Source organism: Anopheles stephensi, chromosome 3, assembly GCF_013141755.1.
Source record: "Anopheles stephensi strain Indian chromosome 3, UCI_ANSTEP_V1.0, whole genome shotgun sequence".
NCBI lineage: Eukaryota > Metazoa > Arthropoda > Insecta > Diptera > Culicidae > Anopheles > Anopheles stephensi.
Genome location: NC_050203.1, coordinates 76,058,270 through 76,078,188, shown reverse-complemented (window position 1 = coordinate 76,078,188; position 19,919 = coordinate 76,058,270). Strand labels below are relative to the sequence as shown.

The 19,919-nt window shown below is 45.9% G+C and overlaps 1 protein-coding gene across 2 annotated transcripts in view; it reads right to left on the bottom strand.

Annotated features, from left to right (window-relative positions):
* Positions 1-19,919, bottom strand: part of LOC118510801 (serine-rich adhesin for platelets) — a 172,415-nt gene that overhangs the window by 105,775 nt on the left and 46,721 nt on the right. Inside the window, exons 1-4 of one of the 2 annotated variants that reach the window (XM_036053113.1) lie at positions 19,338-19,466; positions 18,474-19,264; positions 18,152-18,403; positions 17,914-18,075 (exon numbers count right to left, since the gene is read on the bottom strand). In XM_036053113.1, coding sequence (XP_035909006.1) covers positions 17,914-18,075; positions 18,152-18,403; positions 18,474-18,896 — 837 coding nt within the window. In that variant the 5' untranslated portion in view covers positions 18,897-19,264; positions 19,338-19,466. Of the gene's footprint in view, positions 1-17,913; positions 18,076-18,151; positions 18,404-18,473; positions 19,265-19,337; positions 19,467-19,919 lie in introns of those variants that run through there. The other variant, XM_036053114.1, reaches the window with a different exon arrangement.

Here is a 19,919-nt window from a genome sequence, read left to right as displayed (position 1 = left end):
CCTGCGGATGCTTAGCATGAAACCTTCAGACCATCCTCCCGAAGACTCCCGAAAAAGGGACGCGATCGCGCGCGTGGTTTGTTATTTATATCATTCCCTTCTTCGGACACACTCACCCACTGTCACCAGCCAGCTTCCAAACGGCCTGCCTGCCCTGCGCCCTTCGCGTGTCGGTGAAGTTTTGCTCCTTTTTGAGACCTTTTAACGCGTCGGCTGCTTGCTCAGTACGGAGCTCCGCAGTTTTCGTGTTACTTGTTGGGACGGATTTTCTATTTTAAAATATTCTTTATCCACTCTGGCGCTCTTTCGCTGCCTTCACTCGTAGCCCAAGCGGGGCAAACCATTCATGCAACGCAAACGATCTCTCGTTCACCACGGCGACTCACAGATGAACACATACAATCATACCACATATGTACACACAGCAACGCATACACACACAACACGCTCTGGTTGTGTATTTATTTTTGCACAACTTTAACTTTGAAGGCTGCCTTGCCGCTGCAGGCGAAGGCTGTTGACTTGTTAAGAAGAGAGGTATTTCACATCGATATAAGGCACCGGGTAGATCTCGCACCACTCAGGCTATCCCCCAAGCAACACTTTAACACAGCTCTTTCGGAACCGGTAGAATCACTTGTAAGAATCAATTTCACGCATCGATTGCTCAAAATCTTATACAGCACTTCGAAAAGAACATTCAACCGAGGCAGAACAATTAATCACCAGCATCCTTCCTTTGCCGATTTATCACCTCCGTTTTGCGACACTTACACCGCAGCTTCTTGAGACTAACTTTGCATTGAATTCTTCCTGCGCAAAAACGCAACCGGCTTTTTGTAACACTTTGCTTACGGGAGTTGAGTTGAAGGCACTGCAAAACCACGCTTCCCAAGCACTCCCACAAGAGCCAAACAGCAATTCGCGACCTTGTCGATCGTGATTGATCTTGCTCCTTTGCGAGGACAGCGGCGAGGATTCGATGATTTAGGGCGGCGAAAAAACCAGACGAAAAACACAAACACACAAACCGGAAGGGGAAAATAAGGGAAAACAAAACGTAAAAACAACACACGGATAACGGAATCGAACTAGCACGAGATTTTCTTCAGAAGCGCGACGCAGAATACGCGTGTAGCCGCGAGAAAGGTAACGAATAAAATGGCTATCGAGTGCTGGCGAGGTTTGCCTACGCCGGGCGACCAAACCTTCTTGCGATCCCATAGTGCTGCGAGAGGGTCTGTTTTCTCTCGGGGGGTGTGGAAAATCGAAAGAGAGAGAGAGAGAGAAAAAAAGGGGTTGAGAGTGCTGGCTATCGAGCACTTTATGAAACCCTGCACGGCCGTGTTTTGTCCGTTCTTGGGGTGTCCATAGTTGTGCGGCGCAGCATAAATTTTGAAAAAGAGAAACAAACAGTCTTCTCACGAGAGAGAGAGAGCTAATTTCGAGCAGTTGGTAGAGCGAGCGGTGGTGAGAGAAGCGTTCGAGTAGTTATGTTGAGGAGAGGGAAAATGGGCTCTCTCGCTTCAATGGAGGCGCGTGCATCATACAGTGCGTGCGAAAAAAAATACACACCGTCTTGTATTGCTACTGTAGAATGGCAAGTTGACTATCAAACGGAGCATTTTCTAGTATATAAATAAACAAACATAATCAAACATAATCTTGTAAAAATAAGTGATTCGGAAAAAAGGAAGAATTTTTGTTTCCTCTAGCTTTCGATTCTTGTTTTATCAGATCTTGCTTTTATCTTCTTCTTGAGGCTTCCCAATGCATTCCTTATCACAGGTTTTAAAATTTCCAGTATAGTTCTTTATATTGAAGTAGAGATTCGAACCCAGGATGGGCTTTGTATATGGATTTCGTCTTACCGATTATACCAATTGAAAGGTTCATTTTCACTCTGCACAGCTACAAGAACAATGCTCCATATAGCCTTTGCGCTCTATACATCGCAATTAGCTCCCCCAGAATGCAATCAATGAGTGTAAGGATTCAAATTTCACCTTAAAAACATATAGAAAAAAGCATTTTGTCCCAACAACCCCAAAACAAGGAAATATAACCCTATTAAGACTGACCTCATACCCTCATTTGCTTAACCAAATTAGAAAACTTATCACATACTCACACAGTACCTTCCCCTCCCAGTACCACTGGAAGACGAATGAATCTCTCCGTCACCGCGTAAGAAAACGAATGATTTGTCCCCCGGAGATAAACAACTTACCTGCAGAAGAAAGAAGAAACAGGGGGAAAGAAAAACAAAACGGTTAGTTTTTATTGTTCACAGCTTCTAAATTTCTCACCTAACAAAATGTGCTGCATGCGTGCGTAGGTATGTCTGAACATATGTTTTTGTAGGGTCGTGGAACTAACCATTCATGGAGCAGAAACAACAACACTAAACCCCTTCCGAAGAAACGTCTCCCATTCGTTGGTGGAGAATTATTTCCAGTAGCTTACCCAAAGCCAGTGAGTTTTTGGGAAGGTTTTTCATTGCACAGCACATATCACATTACATCTTTGTGTCTCTGGGGAGGGTGTTTTGGGGACAGTTTTTTTTGTCTCCTTCTTTTCCTCTTCTTATTTAGGTTTGAAAAGAAAACCGCCCCCAAACTGCTGGACGGTTAAACACAAAAAGGAAAGTCTTCGTACAACCACCCTTACACCTTTGACTATGGCAGTATTTTCACTCTCTTTCAACTGTCGCCGCTTTACATGCGACGCTAATCTTTCTACACACGCTGCGCCCCAAACCATTCAAAATTATGTTGACACATTCTACCGGCACCCACACAGCCCACAGCCACCTACCCAGATGGAAACAATCCAACCGAAAGGCTTTTGTTAATTACACAGATTTCTTCGCACGTAATAACACAATCGTTTGGACGAAGAATAGTGACCGTTTGTCGTCGGCCATTGGGTGTCTTCCGTTAAACAAAAAAAACAGCCGTTAAGAAGGTGACATTGACATCTAAGGGTAGGTAGGTACCATACTCAACCCGTTGTCTTCTCAGTTCCGGTTGGTTTCCGTCGAGGGTGTCTCTGGCTTTATGCTTCTTCTTAGTTAACAAATTAACCCTTTCGAGTAGTCGATTTCGTGGAAGGTAGCTCCATGATATTTACTACGCATATTGAAACGCACCGACACGAGTCAACCGGTAGAGGATTTACGAAAAAATCTAAACCCAGGCACAAAAAAGCGAAAGGTTGAAGTGATCGTAAACGGATTGCTGCTGGTGGAACAATTTGATACTTGATTTTTTTGTTCAATTTTATTCATACAAAATTCAATCAACCACATCAACCACCAATTCCTTCGACAATTTGCAACGTGGCCGAAATCAACTCCCATTTCCACCAATCGGTCAGTGAATGATCGAGAAATGGCGTCCCACCCATAATGCATCGAAACACGTTCCTTCCCAAAGCCACCGGGTTGCAATTCTCTTACTGCACACACCTTCACCTGCGAATCTGAGGCTCTCGATCGTTCGAAAGCGCACATTTTGCATTCGCGCTTATCTAAATTATGCGCCCATTAATGCTACCCGTGTGACCAAAAAACAACAATCCACGCTTCTAGAACATTCGACAATTAAGTCATGGACAAACATTCCCCCAGCAAAACGAAGGAAAGGCTACGGTGACAGCGGAAGATCAGCATAATTTCACAAGTGATGCAAACGACGAATGAACCTGGGAGGGACGGACTAACGGACCTAACAAAAAAGGCTCATGAAACATCACATACCACTTACGAAAACGACAGCAGAAGGTTATCTTCCTCAGGTCAGGTAAGGAAATCGCGATCATTTGGAGGCACCGGTCACATGAAACACTCCACACACTAGCAAGGCCCAAATTTATGCGACGGATTGCGTTTGCCGTTTTCGGTCGCTAATTTATTGTCGATTAAGTGGCTATCTGTATTGCACGGATTTGATCAAAAATCTCTCATCGTGCTTTGGAAGAGAGGGAGGAGTGGGCAAGCGTTAGCTAGTTTGGATATGCCATCATTACATACTTTGTTAGCGGATCACTAATATACCCTAATAAAATACACCTACTCCACGCTTCTTTCTTCCCCAAAGGTATGTGAGAACTTTAACGAAAGCTTCTGGAACTTTCCTGTGAAGTGTAAAGGCAGGGTTTCCCTGAGTGGGTAGTTCAAGTAATTCAGATAGAGCAGACCAAGAGCTCTAAAGGTTATAGTGCCATAGAAGAGTTATGTTTGTTTAGCGTAACACTAGAGTAGCAACCTCATTGATGATCAAGTAATCAGACTCTTCCGGCGCTTTAAAGCTAGATAAACCATAAGAATCGCTTCGCTCATCGTTCGAAGCACGTGAACACTAAAGCTCTTTTAGATCCATTTTTACAAATAGTAACTCATAGTATATAACTCCAAAAAGCTCCCACCAATAGTAGATCCAAATGGTGTTTATTGCCAACTGTTACCAACTACTCTCAACTCAAAGTTGAAAATATATCACATCCCATCTTAGCCTATCCTTTTTATTAAAGTATTTTCTTTAAGCTCACAATACACAACCTTAAACATGTGCCACCACATACATATTATTCCTTAACACAACTGTCCAATTCTGATGGCGTTACCAAACCTTAAATTCACTATTCAACTATACAATTCCGTAACAAAGAAAACAACTCACTTGGCGAACCCTGCAAAACAGGATAAGCCTGTCCCAATAAGATAATTCAACCTGGTGCAATCCGGCGCGAATAAAACAAACGACCCGACCCGAAACCCGTACGCACGCAAAAACACAAACTCCACTCAAAGAGACACCCCTACACAACACAACACACACGCACACAATTTATTGCCTCCTGTTGAACTTACCCAAGACCTTGGAGCAGACGATCTTACACCGGTCGCTTCTCCGGCTCCCAAACGAAGCGAGAAAAAAAGACCTCCCTTTCTAATGGGCCAGTACTAGAACAGTCTTTAAAACCGGTTTAGATTTAAAGCCACAACAGAAAAAGACGAAGAAAAAAAATCACTGAAAAACAAATATTGTCCGAAAGCTACCCCTTTTTACTCGCGGATAAAGAAAGAGTTAAAACATCGAGACTGCCAAAATGTTCACCCAGCTCAGTAAAAGAGTGGACACACACACACACACTAGCCTCCGTGAAAGCAAGGTTCGATACGAACTTCGGAAGGATGAGGTGATGAGTTCGAACTCAGTTGTTCGAAACGCCGGCGGCCTGGCACTCTTCTTTGGCGCAAAAATCTTTCCATCTTAGACGCCCCCAACTGTCTTCGGAAGCGCAAACCACGGACAGCACAAAGGTGATCAAAATTGGATCACGAGCGTGCGCGTGCGCCGGCGACTGAAGAAAAATTTACCTCGATTGAAAGGTGCGAATAGCAGGCAAAAGTAGAACTCCATTTTCATCCAATCTCCCGAGCCGTTTACGCTGGAAAATTGTTCGATGATCGTGGTGCTTGCCTTGCCGTTGCCAATCCACTCGGTTGGTGCATCATCTTTAACCTAAATCATGCAAGCGCATACCACCAACCCATCGCAATGTTTGCCTTCCACCCAGCGCCGCCTCCCGCCTTCTGAATGTTCGTGGAAAAGTGGGAAAAATCTGTGTACGATACGCCGGTGTAGCTTGAATTGATCGAACCACACCAAGCGGTCACTTGGTCAGTGAGGAAATGTTGGAGAAAGGCTATTTGCTTCCATCCAGCCTCTCTCTCTCTCTCGCTCCGTATGCACCCACAGCCAACACAGCCGATGATGCAGATCTGGTGTTCAATTTTTCCATCAAACCGCCACAAACGGAAAATGCCGTTGTACGCGCGCTCATCGATGATCATTCGTGTGCGCGCATCAAGTTTTTCCACCCAGCACCGTCTCCAGCCATCTCCGTTTTAATGCGTGACATATGTTTATGATCATACGCACAGCACTACACATTTGTGCTACCGTTTCTTGTTTCTCGCACTTCGGTTTTCCACATGGGACGGGAGTTGGAGAATAATATATATGGAGATCGGTATTCAGGCGGTCCAAGCAAAAAAAAAGGAAAGCGTCTCTTAAGGTGTCTTCTATTCAGATCAATTTGTTTATTTAATTAAAAGTTTAATTAGAAGCGATGGGCGTTAGGAGAAGCTTCATAGAAATAGAAGAAAGCTGCATCCGGTGGGATCTGGTTGGGATTGTTTACTGTGAGTTAGAAGACGATTCTGTCACATTAAATATATTGCGTGGGACTTGTTTGGTGTTATTTATTATGAGCCACTCCTTTAGAACGCATATGACGCTAAAAACAGTGTAAGATTGATTATCAATTTATTATATGGAAACTAAAACTTGGTGGGAGCTGTTTGGTGTCATATACTGTGAGCCAACGTTTGTCACAAAATGAGTAACATCAAACGATGGCGGTTTATTCGCAGATCAATTTCAAATGGATCGTGCATGCGAAACCTTTATTGGAAAAATATCTGGTGGGATCTATTTGAAATTGTTTATTATGAGCTAGAAGACTGCAAAAAAACCCATAAATAATTAAAATTGTTCACAAAATTGCCAACACAAAAACAGATGGGAGCTTCTTCGGGTCATCTATTACAAGCTAGCATTTGTCACAAATGAAGCTCTTTAAACTAATTAAAGCTCCAGTAAAAAAGAAACGTTTACATTCGCAAAACAACCTAAAAAGTCCCTTTAAACGATTACAAACAACGGTATAATAAACGCTAATCGACTCAAAGGCGGGAAAAGAACCTTAAATAGGAGAATCCAATCACACCGGTGTCATAATACACTGTTCACAGTTATTAGTGTACAACACAGGGAAAAAAAACCAAAGCTTTCCCGTTCAGGTCCTCCCGAAGCCGTTTCCAATTACTTATCGTGAAGGGAACAAATAGAAGGTATAATCTTATTTTGCTTCCCAAATGAAGGAAATAATCAGTGGCTGTGAGTGGCTAAATGATCAACCGAGAAGGGTCTCCCTATCTCTTTTTTTTTTCCTCCCGGTTTCCCCACTCACAGAAACCAACGATGATTGATTGCTGGTACTGCAGAAGGGCTTCGCGGTCATTGTCGAAAATCACCTTTTGATGCTGAACATCGAACGTGAACCGTGAACACGACGGCTATGGGGATCCATTCTTGGGGAAAAACTTTTTCCCCGGCTGTTTTGCCGTTGCGCTGTGGTCATCGAGATGTTAGAGAGTGGATTTGAGGGTTCTTGTTGCACGTACGGACACACAGCGCCGGGCAAGAAATTAATAACGCCCAATACGAGACGAGCGAAACTAAACGAACGTGCAGGCGGCGATGGGAAGAGATGGCAATCGTTGACCGAGACTCGCTACCCTACACGGTATGTTAAGACAATCATTTCCACCAAGTTCCATTCCAAGCGTTGGAATTGCAACACGAAAGGGGGCTAGAGAGATGCATGGGACACGTATTTACCGTTTTTCACCGCACAACGCTTTAATGCAGCGATAGTTCTTCACGCTTTACGTTGTCAATCAGCTGTGTCCAGCGAAGGTACAACCGAAAAAACAGGATCGATTTGTTATCTTCAAAGGTTACGATGGAGCAGCAGCAGCAGCAGCAGCTATTCAATTCCATTTGCTAGATGTCAGCAGGGCATCAGGTTCAACGGTACAATATTTTCCCTGTCTTGTCGGAGGGAGATCTAACCACAACACCTTCCTGACGGTATTAACCAAACCTCCTTCCTTTGCCGTCCAGACATTCAACTCCATTATTATTATTTTCGTACTCTCTATTCGTGTAATTTGTGCGTTCAATAGCTGTCAGATGGAGTGAAAAAAAAACCGGGCCGAGAACCCAAACTCGTGCCTGAATTCGTTCAACAAACGGGAGCGCAACCTCCGCAAAGTCCCGTCAATTCCTGATGCAGTTATTGTGCAGTGGCTGTGTGTACTGTGTTGTCGTGTCTGACCCTTTTTCGAGACTACCATTTTGGCCTTTCATATATTTCGATCGTTAGTGTGCACACTGGTCCCCGTAGGACGAAACTGTTTGAATACCACGCTCATTGTAATGTCCACACAGAAAGCCCGCTTCCATAAAACATTATTCTCATGCATTTCTTTGGACCGATGATGAACGCAAGCTGATAATGAAACCATCTTTCACAACCAGCAGATAACAATTCATTAGGGGCTTTTCGGTTCCAGACGCTCCGAACCCACGGCCAGATGATGGACAACCAGGCAAAACTGAAACGCAAATCATCGTTTTAACTGAACCTCTCACCAAGCCAAACAAAACCACAACCCGTTAAAGGGAAAGGGACCACAGACTTGCCTCCCGAGCCCTTTTTTGGAGCTATGGTTAAATTTGTATCGCAGAAAGGGGCCTAAGCTGCGTGGCTGGCGATTGAATGAGAAGCAAATTTTGAACCACTTCTCCCGTTTAATAAACACGCACACACACACTCTTTCGCCGTCCATCCTGACGATCGTGGAGACTTCTTCCAAATAAAAGGGAACGAAGACTCGGCCCTGAGTGTCACATAATCACAGCAGTGTACACACAAAAGAGGACGGCTAAAACTCCGCTTTTACCCGCGCGGCACATCATTATCAGCGGTGGCGGTTCTCCCTTTCACGTAGATGATTGGTCGGAGATGCTATCGGAGAGCTATTTCTTACTTGCGTGTTTAAGGGCACGCGGAGGTCGTTTGTTTTTCGTTGGCCCTTTCGCGGAACGGCGTGAGAGATGCTTTCCCGGAGAGTTCGGGGTCAGTTAATGCACGTTGCCATCGATATCGGTTAAATACCTGCGAGAGCATAAAACGAGGACATCAAGATATGTGGAGTTCTTGGGCTTCGCGGTAATTCCACCGGGATATCTCGCCAGGAACTTCAACAGAACTCCGGAGATGATGATACGAGCTAAGGAGCATCTTGAAAGGGGGCAGCGAGTTCTACTCCATCTTTAGCAGATTATCGCTACACCATTTACGTGAAGGTCGTTCGGTGATGACCCTGGGAAGTACCGTTGGGAATTCCACGCACTCCTCGGGAGATCTCTCCCCCAAAGGTAGAATTACATATCTTGAACATTAAAATCAAAGACACCGACCAAATCAGGTGAGTGCGTGTCTGAGGCTGGAAAGCATTTGCTTGATCATGGTTGTAAGCTACCAGACCTAATAGCGGAGGCTCGTTCTCTTCCCCTATCAAAACATTATCAAACACACCTAAAAACCAATCTGCGCCCAGGTGCCGCCTCCAAAAGATGCGCCCGTCTAATGGAATGACCTTCTCTACCGGGGAGAGAAGCACTATTCTTTATCTCGGCAGGGAATAGCGCAGCAGTTAAGCATCCCACTGCCAGCGAACCGGTCCGTTGCAGCAGGAGCAAGACTAAAATTGATTCGTAATTGTCTACACCGTTTCGTTCGGTACGAGATCATCGTCCAGAGGTTCCCCGATTTCGTCCAAAGCAGGTGGGCGCACCGATTGTTGGGATTGTTTCATCTTGTTATAATCATATTCTCATTCTTTCTACTGCTCGTTCGTTCCACCAGCACGGGACCAGTTTAGACACGCATCTCCACACGTGCCACAGGTCGGTTGCAGAGGGCGCTGCTCGGAGGCCTCCTAATTTTTCACGATACGCCTGCGGCGATCGAGGGTAGGATGCTTGGGGGAGCATCTTGTAGAACATGACTGCAATCACTCCTGCTTCAGGATGGGGAGGGCTCTAACACGCAAGCAAAGTTATCACCTCCGGGGGAAGGAGCTCAGTTGCAGCGCCGCAATCGAGAGCCGGTGTTCCGTTGATGAGGTTCCCTCCTCCCATTCTAGACAAGACACCCTTATTTCGAACGGTTTCAACCCTATCAATCCCCAGCCCGAGGGGCGCATGCGCACACAGAGCAAGATACACACCGCCTGGCCGATCGGCAAGATTGACAAGTGTCGGATTAATGAAAAACGATTAAAAACACCCCCCCCGGGGCGAAAGTTCCCGCAGAATGGAGCGGGAAGTCGCAACAGGTTTCACAACGGCACAACAACAAACACCCGTCAACACTGTGCCCTTTATCAGATCGGACACACCGGAGGCATTAGAAACATTGTTCCCGTTACATGACAGAACATCGCCACAGCCGGTGATCATGAACTTCTTCGCTGCACGCTCCCAACTCCCAAATGGAAAGTGAGTTTGGTGCTTGGTACACCCAGCTCAACCCAGGAAGGAGCATGTTGCTCGGCGTTGATTAAGGAAAAATGTTCTTTTATCTCCAAAATCGCATCAACCGTCGTTTTCGGAATCATGTCGGCACCCGATCGATCAACAAAAGTCCCGTGCGTTGATTGGAACCTTTCACATCGAAATCAAAAGTGTCTTGAAAGAGAAAAAAAGCTTCGTCCAAGATCTTCGATCTTCGACATTATCGCCAACAGTTTCTAAAGCTCCCCCCCAACTCATATCTCAATCAACGCCGGTGCAATGCCAAAAATTGTTCATCAACGTGCGCTTTTCTTGCATCCATCACTTTCGCAACGCACCGTACTCGATCATCCCCACTCTCTCTTGCTGTCTTGGAATTTCTTTGGCCATTAAAATAAGCGCATGATTTAAGGGCAAAGTACATAGAGAAGTACAAAATCCCCACGCAGTCTAGACGTAAATCGAATCAACACCAGCTCTATTAGAGCGACGATATATACGGCGGCAACCGATCGATTCCGGTCTCAATTATGCATTAAAATGAAATATCAATTGAGGCTCTCGCTCCTATCGGTGGGCCCCCGAGCACCACGATATCGCCGCACAAACGGCACGTGCTCCACATCAACGAACAACTGCAGATAAAAACTCAAAACGCGATCCTGCCGCAAATTGGTTCGACACACGGACCGCTTAATGTATCCATATTTCACTGTACATGCCAACGGCATCTCTCTCTCTCTCTCTATTTTCACCCCGTTCCAGACAACCGTTCCGTTTTGCTACAGTTTTTTGGTGGTTTTGATTCACGAGCCGATTGCGAGTGGTGCGTTTTTATCACCACCACATGTGAAGCTCAGGGCGAAGTATTAAAAAAGATTAATTTTCCTTTCCTTCCTTCTGCTGCGATGCCGGGTGTGGGGGTTGGTAGTGTCCGCTTTGCTTATGTATCGCGGAATTTCTTCATAATTTCTTTCACTCAGATACCTTCGGAATCCTGCTAGTGGGCGAAAGCTCGCTGATTAACGGGGTTGAAAAATATGATTGAAACTGCAGGGTTTGCTTGATCTTCAGTTATTAGAATGCGTCTACTTGAAATTCGCAGAATTACGTTATGAAGGTATAACGGTCATTTTAAAATTAATTTTCTCATATCAGGAACCAAGTACGATGCTCGTTCAAAGCTTAAAATCTTAGCAATCAATCGAATTAGTCACGCATTAAAATGGCGTCGATCGCCTACCTTCTTGAGCTACTGGTTTGCCCATCAAAAATATTCGCTTCTCAAAATTATAGCACTTTGCCATAATTGAGAACCAGAGAAGGGACTATGGAGACTAGATGAGATTAAAGACTAGAAGAGATCTTGAAGCGTTTGCTAAAATATCCTGTGGAAAACCCCTTCAAAATAGCGTCTGACTCACCTCAGACATCAACGACCAAAATCGCAAAGTTCACATCACATATCACACAGGCTCACAACTTCCATGGACCTTCAACGGTCCATGGAAAATGTTACGATTCGCAAATAAGAATCAACCGTGAAGCAACAGAGACAACCGTAACAAACGCGTTGGAGAAGAGGCAACACACACACACACTCACACCAACACAATGTCCAAGCAGTGGAAAAGAAAAAGTGATCTTGAAGGAGGACGTGATCGCACCCCCGCCATACACCATATAGACATGAACGTGGCCTTCTCTCGACCCACACACACCACTACAAAACCGCTATGGGTCGTCGCTTTGGTGTGGAAAAAAAAATCTTTTCTTTTAATTGACCATTTACGACAGTTTTTCCAGTTTTCTTTCCAACTTCCAACCGACCGACGACCCGATCGCCACAACCACTGACTGGTACCGGCGCGTTACAAATGCAACCCTGCCACGAAACCCAGTTGCGATCCGGAGTTGGTAGAAATGGATTCGAGCAAGGAACGACACTTTTGCCCAAATGCATCACCACCCTTCGGACTTTGGCCAAACACCGGGAGGCACATCGAACTGCAGGCCACCAACAAGCACCCAACTGCACGCAACTTGGTGTGGTTGTTGAACTGCCTCCTTTTGGACGAATGAACCTCACCGTACAATTTTCACAATCAAACTCCACTATCTAATAGGTCGGTTTAGGTGGCTTAGGGAAAGACACCTGGTACTCACCGAGACACTGGTGGTGACCGCAGGGACCGCGTGTTCCAATTCAACCAAATAACCCATGAAATGTAATAAAAGTGACGTGCCGGACAACAAGCGATGGCCGATCGGTCGGCCGAAGGGTGGAACGAATGTTAATCATTTTTCCACCCATCGCCGTCCCCCGGGAGAATGTCTCACAGATTTTCACCTGCACCGCTCGTACATGGTCACATGATTAGTATGATGGCGAGAGGCGGCGCACAATAAAAAACAAGGGCCAACCATTTAGCCGCATAAGGTCCCCCAATCCGGTGGGTTAAGTGGTTGCCGCTGGCGCTGAAACCACAAATCCAGGAGTGGGGAGAAAGACAGAGTGGGGCGCGCGAGAGAGAAGGTGTCGAAGATCAATTAAGTACCGAGATATAAAAGCACCCATATTCCATTACACAGCAACGCCTCGCGAACGGGTGTGCGAACTCTATTGGGCCGTAGAGATGTGGAGGAGATACTATGGTTTATGGGACTTTGCATTCCTTTCAGTTCAACACCCAAACGGGTGCTCCGGCCCCCAATGTGCAGCGAAAATGGCGAACATATGTGGAAACTCCTCCGACCAGATGCTCGCGAGGCCTTTTATTCCCTCGCTTGGGTACATTTCTTCCGAGAAGACGCGTTTTGCCAGCAGTGATAAGGTGCAATAAAATTCGACACTCGTTATTCATCACGATAGGATCGCTGGCGGTAAAGTGGGCTTCCAGCTGATATCTACGGAGGACCTTTCCTTGGAGAAATAGGCACGTGGGAGAGACTTTCAGATATTAGAGTAGTTATGTTTTATAGTCGCTAAAAAGACATTTAAACTAGATCTAATCGGGAAAGTAAGTACTATAAGGACTAAGATCTGGTTTGAATGTCTTCTAGGATGGATGAGGTGTCTTGTATTAAGAGGTCACTATGCTGGACATTGTCCATGACTGACAAATACTTGTAAAACGAGGCATAGTAGAGATCCTTAGCGAAGAACATCTGGATGATTGCTTCTAAGACGAGCTTCAGGCCCTAGATGACCCTAACCAAATATTATAAATGTAGCGCTGCTATACATACGACCACCTAGATCCTCGTCGGAGATCTTCGTAGACCCCTATCGTTAAATTAAATCTTTAGTAAAACAATACTTATCCTTCAGAGTTCTAAAGAGTTGCGAGAGCTCACAAGGCTCTTTATGAAACCCCTTATAAAGATTATCAATCACATCCTTCATCTATTCTCATGAGAGTAATTTCTGAATGTTTGGATACAGACAACACAGATTCACAAAGAGTTGCACACCTACGTCACCACCTGAGACATCAAATGGCCGACAGCTTGGACTACTTTACTATCATTTTAGCCGGCCAAAACATACGTACGTACGGTGCGTATGTAAGCCTCTCTACCAAACAGCAGCCCCGGTGTACAATCGCGATCGTGTGGAAGTGAAAGTGTAATTATTTTAGAGCAACCGGTGGCTACCGTTGGCCGAGCATTACCTTCCCCCCAAATGACCTGGAGAAGCAAAGCTGAGGCATTGAAGTGAACGGGTCTTTCCTCCCCTACAGCAACCATACACAAACACACACACACGCACACCGGATATGAAAAAGCAACAAACCAAAACGATGTGGAACATTAATCTGGGTCGATGCAATTATCACAATTTTTATCGCTGCACAAGTACAGCAGGTACAATATGGCGTGCAGTGGGTTTAGCCGTGACTGATGACATATTTGCAGATCCTCCAATTTTCTCCAATACTGGCCGCCGAGCTCCTACACTATTAAATCCCACTAAGTATTTTGCAATATTCTAGGACAAGATTAGCCATCCACGTACCTATCGTGATCGTCCTACGTGCCTTGGATTTCTCGCGACTACACGGAGAGCTCCACTCTGAATGAGTTGAATGAGTAATGGTAAACATGATCATCTTAACATGCTTCCCAGCCAGCTATACCCATTTTCCTTCGCCTTCATTCATCAGCGACGTATCATTATTAGGGAAAAACCCCTCACCTCACACACGACTTCAACACCTCGAGGCGGTACTCCAACCATTCAAAATTGAGAATAAGATGATTAGACAGTGGGCCGATTGGTTTTAATTAAACGTCAACCATTATTTACTGCCTCAAATCAGTCGGTCACCCGGAGGCGCATACGGTTGTCTTGTTTTGCACATCGTTTGCCGTGTCGGTGGTTCCGTTCGAGTCACCGAGCGACCTACATAGACGTGTGGTTCTGTAAAGATGGCCTCGAGGCTTACTTAATGGTAGCTATGATCAGTCACTGAACTTGATTCTCTCAGACGGTACAGCTCGAGGAATTTATATTTCAGTTTAATACACAACTCCGAAAACTTCAATTCTACAATTTCTTCAATTTCTTGGTAGAGATCTCTCTAACCATGAGCTTTCAACTAGCTGTAATCCGTTCCTTTCACTGTACTCGCACGCATTGCATCCCTCGATCAAACTCCAAGCCAAAAAACGGAATCACTTCCGAAGTTCGTCGCACTGGACCACGCTTTTCCACGCCGTGCGATGTAGTAAATCACAATTTATTACTACCGTACTGCTCCACGTTCAGCCGTTCAGATTAGATCACCAGTGTTGTGGGAGGATGAGATCTCGTCTGGTGCGAACGTACGTAAGTGATTTATGATGAGTTGTAGCTGCCGGTCGTAAACCGTTTCTTCGCGTGGCGTTACAACACCTTCGCCAGCAGTTAGTGTAACTATGTGTATGAAATGTACCTCCGTATTCTACTCACTAGCCACCTATATATCCACCGTTCTCCGTACCTAATCGAGCTTATAGCTTTGTGAAAGTGTAAGCCTGTCTGCTTACAAGTTTGCAAAAAATCGAAATCCTCTAATCGCTTGCTACAGTTTCAGTAATTAGAAAGGATCGCGCCCTAAGGGGTCAAACTGCTTCCGTATTGCTGTGATTAGTTTATCAAACGAGCCTACCCTCCAGCAAAGGGGTTAAATGCAAGCCGTATAAGGTGAAAAGCTTACGACAAAGCGCTAAACCCGAAAGATCAAAGAAAGTGTTGCAAAAACGAAATGAATGCTTGCCCAGACAGACACTCCCGCTGCGCTTTTGATTTTTTTTGGAGGTAACTAATCAATTTCGATCGTCCAAAACATTGCTTTCTTCTTCTTCTGCCCCAGGGATGCACACAAGATAAGGACGGTCTTTTCATTCATCAGCGCCGAACCATTTGCCCATTTCGGGAAAGACGGCGGTAGACAGTGCGAGCCAGCGACGCAAAAAACAAGTTTCGCCAACTAGGAACTACGCGATCAATTAACCCAACTAGGGCCATTCGAGGGCCCGCGGCCCGTCCGACCGTGGCCGAAGGTTTCATGGTTTTAATCCGCCGTTGGACACACACACGCAGCAGCGTACCGTCTCTGGACCCTGCTGGAGACATCCCGGTGATGATTGAAGACCTGTTTTTGCCTCCTGGAGGGCGTCGGGCGAAATATCAGCCAGCAACCGGTTCGGGATCGTACCCGTATCGAATCGCCTAATCTAATTTAGCCACCGGTCGAAAGCATCCATCTGTGGGGCTTTTGTTGTTTATAATTGCCGTGTGAAAACGGGGTCACACCGGGGGTGAGAGCGTGTGCAAAACGGAATGTAGTGCTTGTGAAGTTTTGGGGAGGAACAAAAACGAATTTTCCATTTGCTTATTATTCAATGCTGCGGTTGGCGCATCCGTGGTGCAGCTGACGAAGCTGACGTCGTTCGGCGATGCAACGCCATACTCGCATGCATCATGGTCGTCGCATTGCATCACGCCAATCTTCGGTGTCCGGTTGTACGTTCGAACGATCGTGATGCAATGTAAGGAGGGCGTAAAACGTTGGTTTGTTTGTTTTTTCATGCTCACTGTGCCCACATTTCTCCTCGTAAACGTAGTTCGTTTATCTTGAACATGCAATAAAGTTTATTAAATTTCGAAGGGTGGTGTATTGAAGGACAACAAAAGGTTAAGTGTTAAGTAATTTAGAAAACCCCGGTAGGCGTGTTTCTAATTTCAAACAGTGATCGGACTGTCGCGATTAATCGTTTCGATCAATCGATTAACAAATAGAAGGAAAATGTGTAATCAACTAATAATACAAAATTCGGCATTCTCGTATCCTCACAAATATCCGAACGAAAGAAAACCGCTTGCCTTGCGAAGAATAAAGTTTATACCAGTTTCAAACATCAGTGAAGCGGATTGCATACTTTCAGGCGCCTAACAAATGTTTCGTTATGTTTAGCCGAGACAACAACCACCTGGTATAATGGGAAATGCTGGCCTTATGTTTATGCTTCTGGGGGCGTTTTATGCTTTTGTGCTCTTCTCGAACTGAAATTCAACGCTTGAATATTTGAATAAAAATATTTTGATGATGATAATACCATTAGAAGCTACAACCAGCATAAGGAACATTAGCGATAAAGTGCCATAGAATGAAAATCTTGTCCTAATCACGTTACAATATACTACTATAAGCTAAACAATTATCAGAAACGATGTCGATAGCCTTCGATCCAAAAATAACATCTCCAACGCTCATCCAGCTTGTTGCTTCTCGTGTAAACAACACTCGCAAACTAAAACCGCCATTTATCAGTCTCGTCTCAACGAATCAACGTCATATCCATCACGTCTGTCCGGTGCTCCTGTCACGCTGACATCACATTCCGTGCAACTAATCCCATAATATCATAACTTCTACCGCCCACAGATGAAGAAACTCATCTGCTCCATTCACCAAGAGATGGCTGATGGGAGGGAGACCGTATACATTTCAACACGACACCCCAACTTCAACCATAATTCTGGAGAACTATCGTCCCACCCGCAACGACCGCGTTGCAGGTTTTCACATTTTACCCATTTGTCAATATTTAAAAATGGAGCAAAACCATAACTCTGTCAAGACTTTGGTTCTAAATTTCTTCTTCGAAAAAAAAAAAAACAGATCCGTTCTCACACTTCTATCATCACACCGACCAAAACAGGGGCCATCAGACAACCAACCAATTGCAGTCAGTGGAGATCTGTTAGATGAGTTGTCCGCTGCAGTAACATATCACTGCACTAACTGCCATATTAGTGTCTGCTTATTCTCATCACCACAAGCACCGCACCGGCGACGCATGGTCACCAAACTGACCCCACAAGTACCGAGATCGCCCAGTTCACAACAAACAAACTCTCTGGAAAACCGCTCAGGAACTCGATACTGTGACATAACGACGCACTCCATCGAGATGAAGTTTCCCTACTCGGGAGAGCCCATTACGTATGCATCACCGCGTTCGTTGGAGCAAGTACCCGAATTCCCATCTCAGTCACGATTCCATAAGAGCGGTACCGCACGGGAGCTATTTTAAGGGCTCAAGAATGCCACATCTCCTGCCCCAAAACACACACGCAAGCACGCTGGAGCAGCACCCTCTTAACGTGAAACACCGAAATAAAACGCGCTCGCCTGCCGCTACTTACCCCGTGCTCTACTGCCAGCTTCTGCAGCTGCTCGATGCTCAGTCTCTTGGTTTCCGTAACCGACGGTACTCTGGCCACTCGGTTCTCCATCTCTTTGATCCATTGTCGCAACAAGCGCGGATCGCCGTAAAAGCGGTGCGTTTGTGCGGGTTTAAACAGTGCCTAAAACGGGGAAAAAAAAAACCGGGAAACCGAATTAACGCGGTGCTCTTATCACACACGTGAAAAGTCCACATACCTTCCGGCAACAGTTGACATCATCCTCGAGGTCATCCCGAAAGATGGGACCCTCGAGCTCACCGCGCGCCTCCCGACAGCTGTCGAGCAGGTTGGTGTCCATGATGAAGTTGTAGTTCGTTTGCAAGGCCGCCCAGAAATCGTCCTTGCCGAGCCCGGTGTTGGTGGTGCTGCTCTGCAAACTGCACGAGCTATGACTGTGCCCGCTGCCCCACGATCTTCGCCACAGTTCTCGCTCTGTGTCGCGTTTTTTCTACAAATGGAAGAAAAAACAAACGTTAAGATGTGCGTACTTTGGTAGAATCTACGTCAACGCTGCTCACCTTTAAGCTATTATAAGGCCTATCGATACGAAGCCTGTGTTGAGCCATCTCCGAGCCTTCTGGAGGTCCCTGCGGTGGTAGCGAATTTAGCGAAAGCGATGGCTTGATGAAGCAGCTCGAACTGTTTCCCGCACTGCTGCTACTGTTTGCAGCCGGTACCGCTCCTGGTCCACCATTGGCGGTGTGTGTCGGAGTTGTCGTGCTGCTGCTGCTACTGCTTGACCCAGGAACTCCACCCGATCCAGGGCCCGTCGTTCCGCTTATGCCGCTGCATACGTTACTGCTACTATGTACAATAGAATTAGGTGTCACTATCGTCGGTGAGGAAGCGGCCGGAGATGATCGGTTCGTTGTGTTGCTGATGTTGTTGCTGCTGCTGTTGTTGCTAGTGGCTGATGACATGTCAATGCTCGGTGGTTTCATTGCGTTCCTCTGCTAGATGCTGCCCACCTCCTCCAAATGACACGTCCCGTTCACTCCACTCCAAACACACACACACACGCACAAACACAAACCGGAGAAATGGGACTCCAGTCCCACGCCGCTTCCAACACTTGCTCCCTCGTCGCTCGGACGACTCTAGCTTCTCGGTTAATTCCAGTGCAATATAGGATTGTAGCAATACGTTCCACGCTTGGTTCCAAACCCTCTCAGTGGCACAAGAAGTGGACCAGCGGCACGCAGAGCGCTCGACGGGAATCCTGCGACGCAACCGACATGTTTGCACACTGTCGAGAGTTGCTTTCCTTTTTGCACGCCACAAGATGAATATTTTCTACTGGTTGGAAAATCTGCAAATAAAGAGGATAGAGAGAACATGGCGGCGTTAGAACATGATCGTGAACATCAACTTTGAATAATTACATTTATAGAGTTATTGATCACTACAAACACTTTTTCCCGAGTCCCGAATCGAACCCGGACAAAAGAACAAACTTCGAGCACAGATCAAACAGACTGCCAATACGCTAATGATGTGACCAACCACAAGAACAACCCCATCCAATCTAACCGCGTCTTTCTCGAGACTGCGCGCGCTCGGTCCTCACACACCGTGGAGAATGGGGAGCACAAAAATAAACTGCCAGAATCGAGAACTTTGGATGGCATCGTGAAATCGGAGATCAAACCACCCCACCACGGCTTGCCCTATTCGCGACTCCCACTGCGTTCCATCCGGTGCGGCAAAGCCCGGGTGACTGTGCGAGCGTTGCCTCCGGATGTTCCGCACTTACACAGAGACCTTCCGCTTAAGTCTGTGGATCATCTTTTCTGTTAAGTTTTTTTTTGGTAGCATGTAGAGTTTCCGTTTTTCCTCCTACTTTTGATTGAAATTGTGAAAAAAAAGCTAACTCTAGTAAGTCCAGGAATTGGGGAGAGTGGGAGTAAGCGCGGATGACATTCCTCTATACCAACGGGACCAACGTATGTATCGACGGCCAAAGA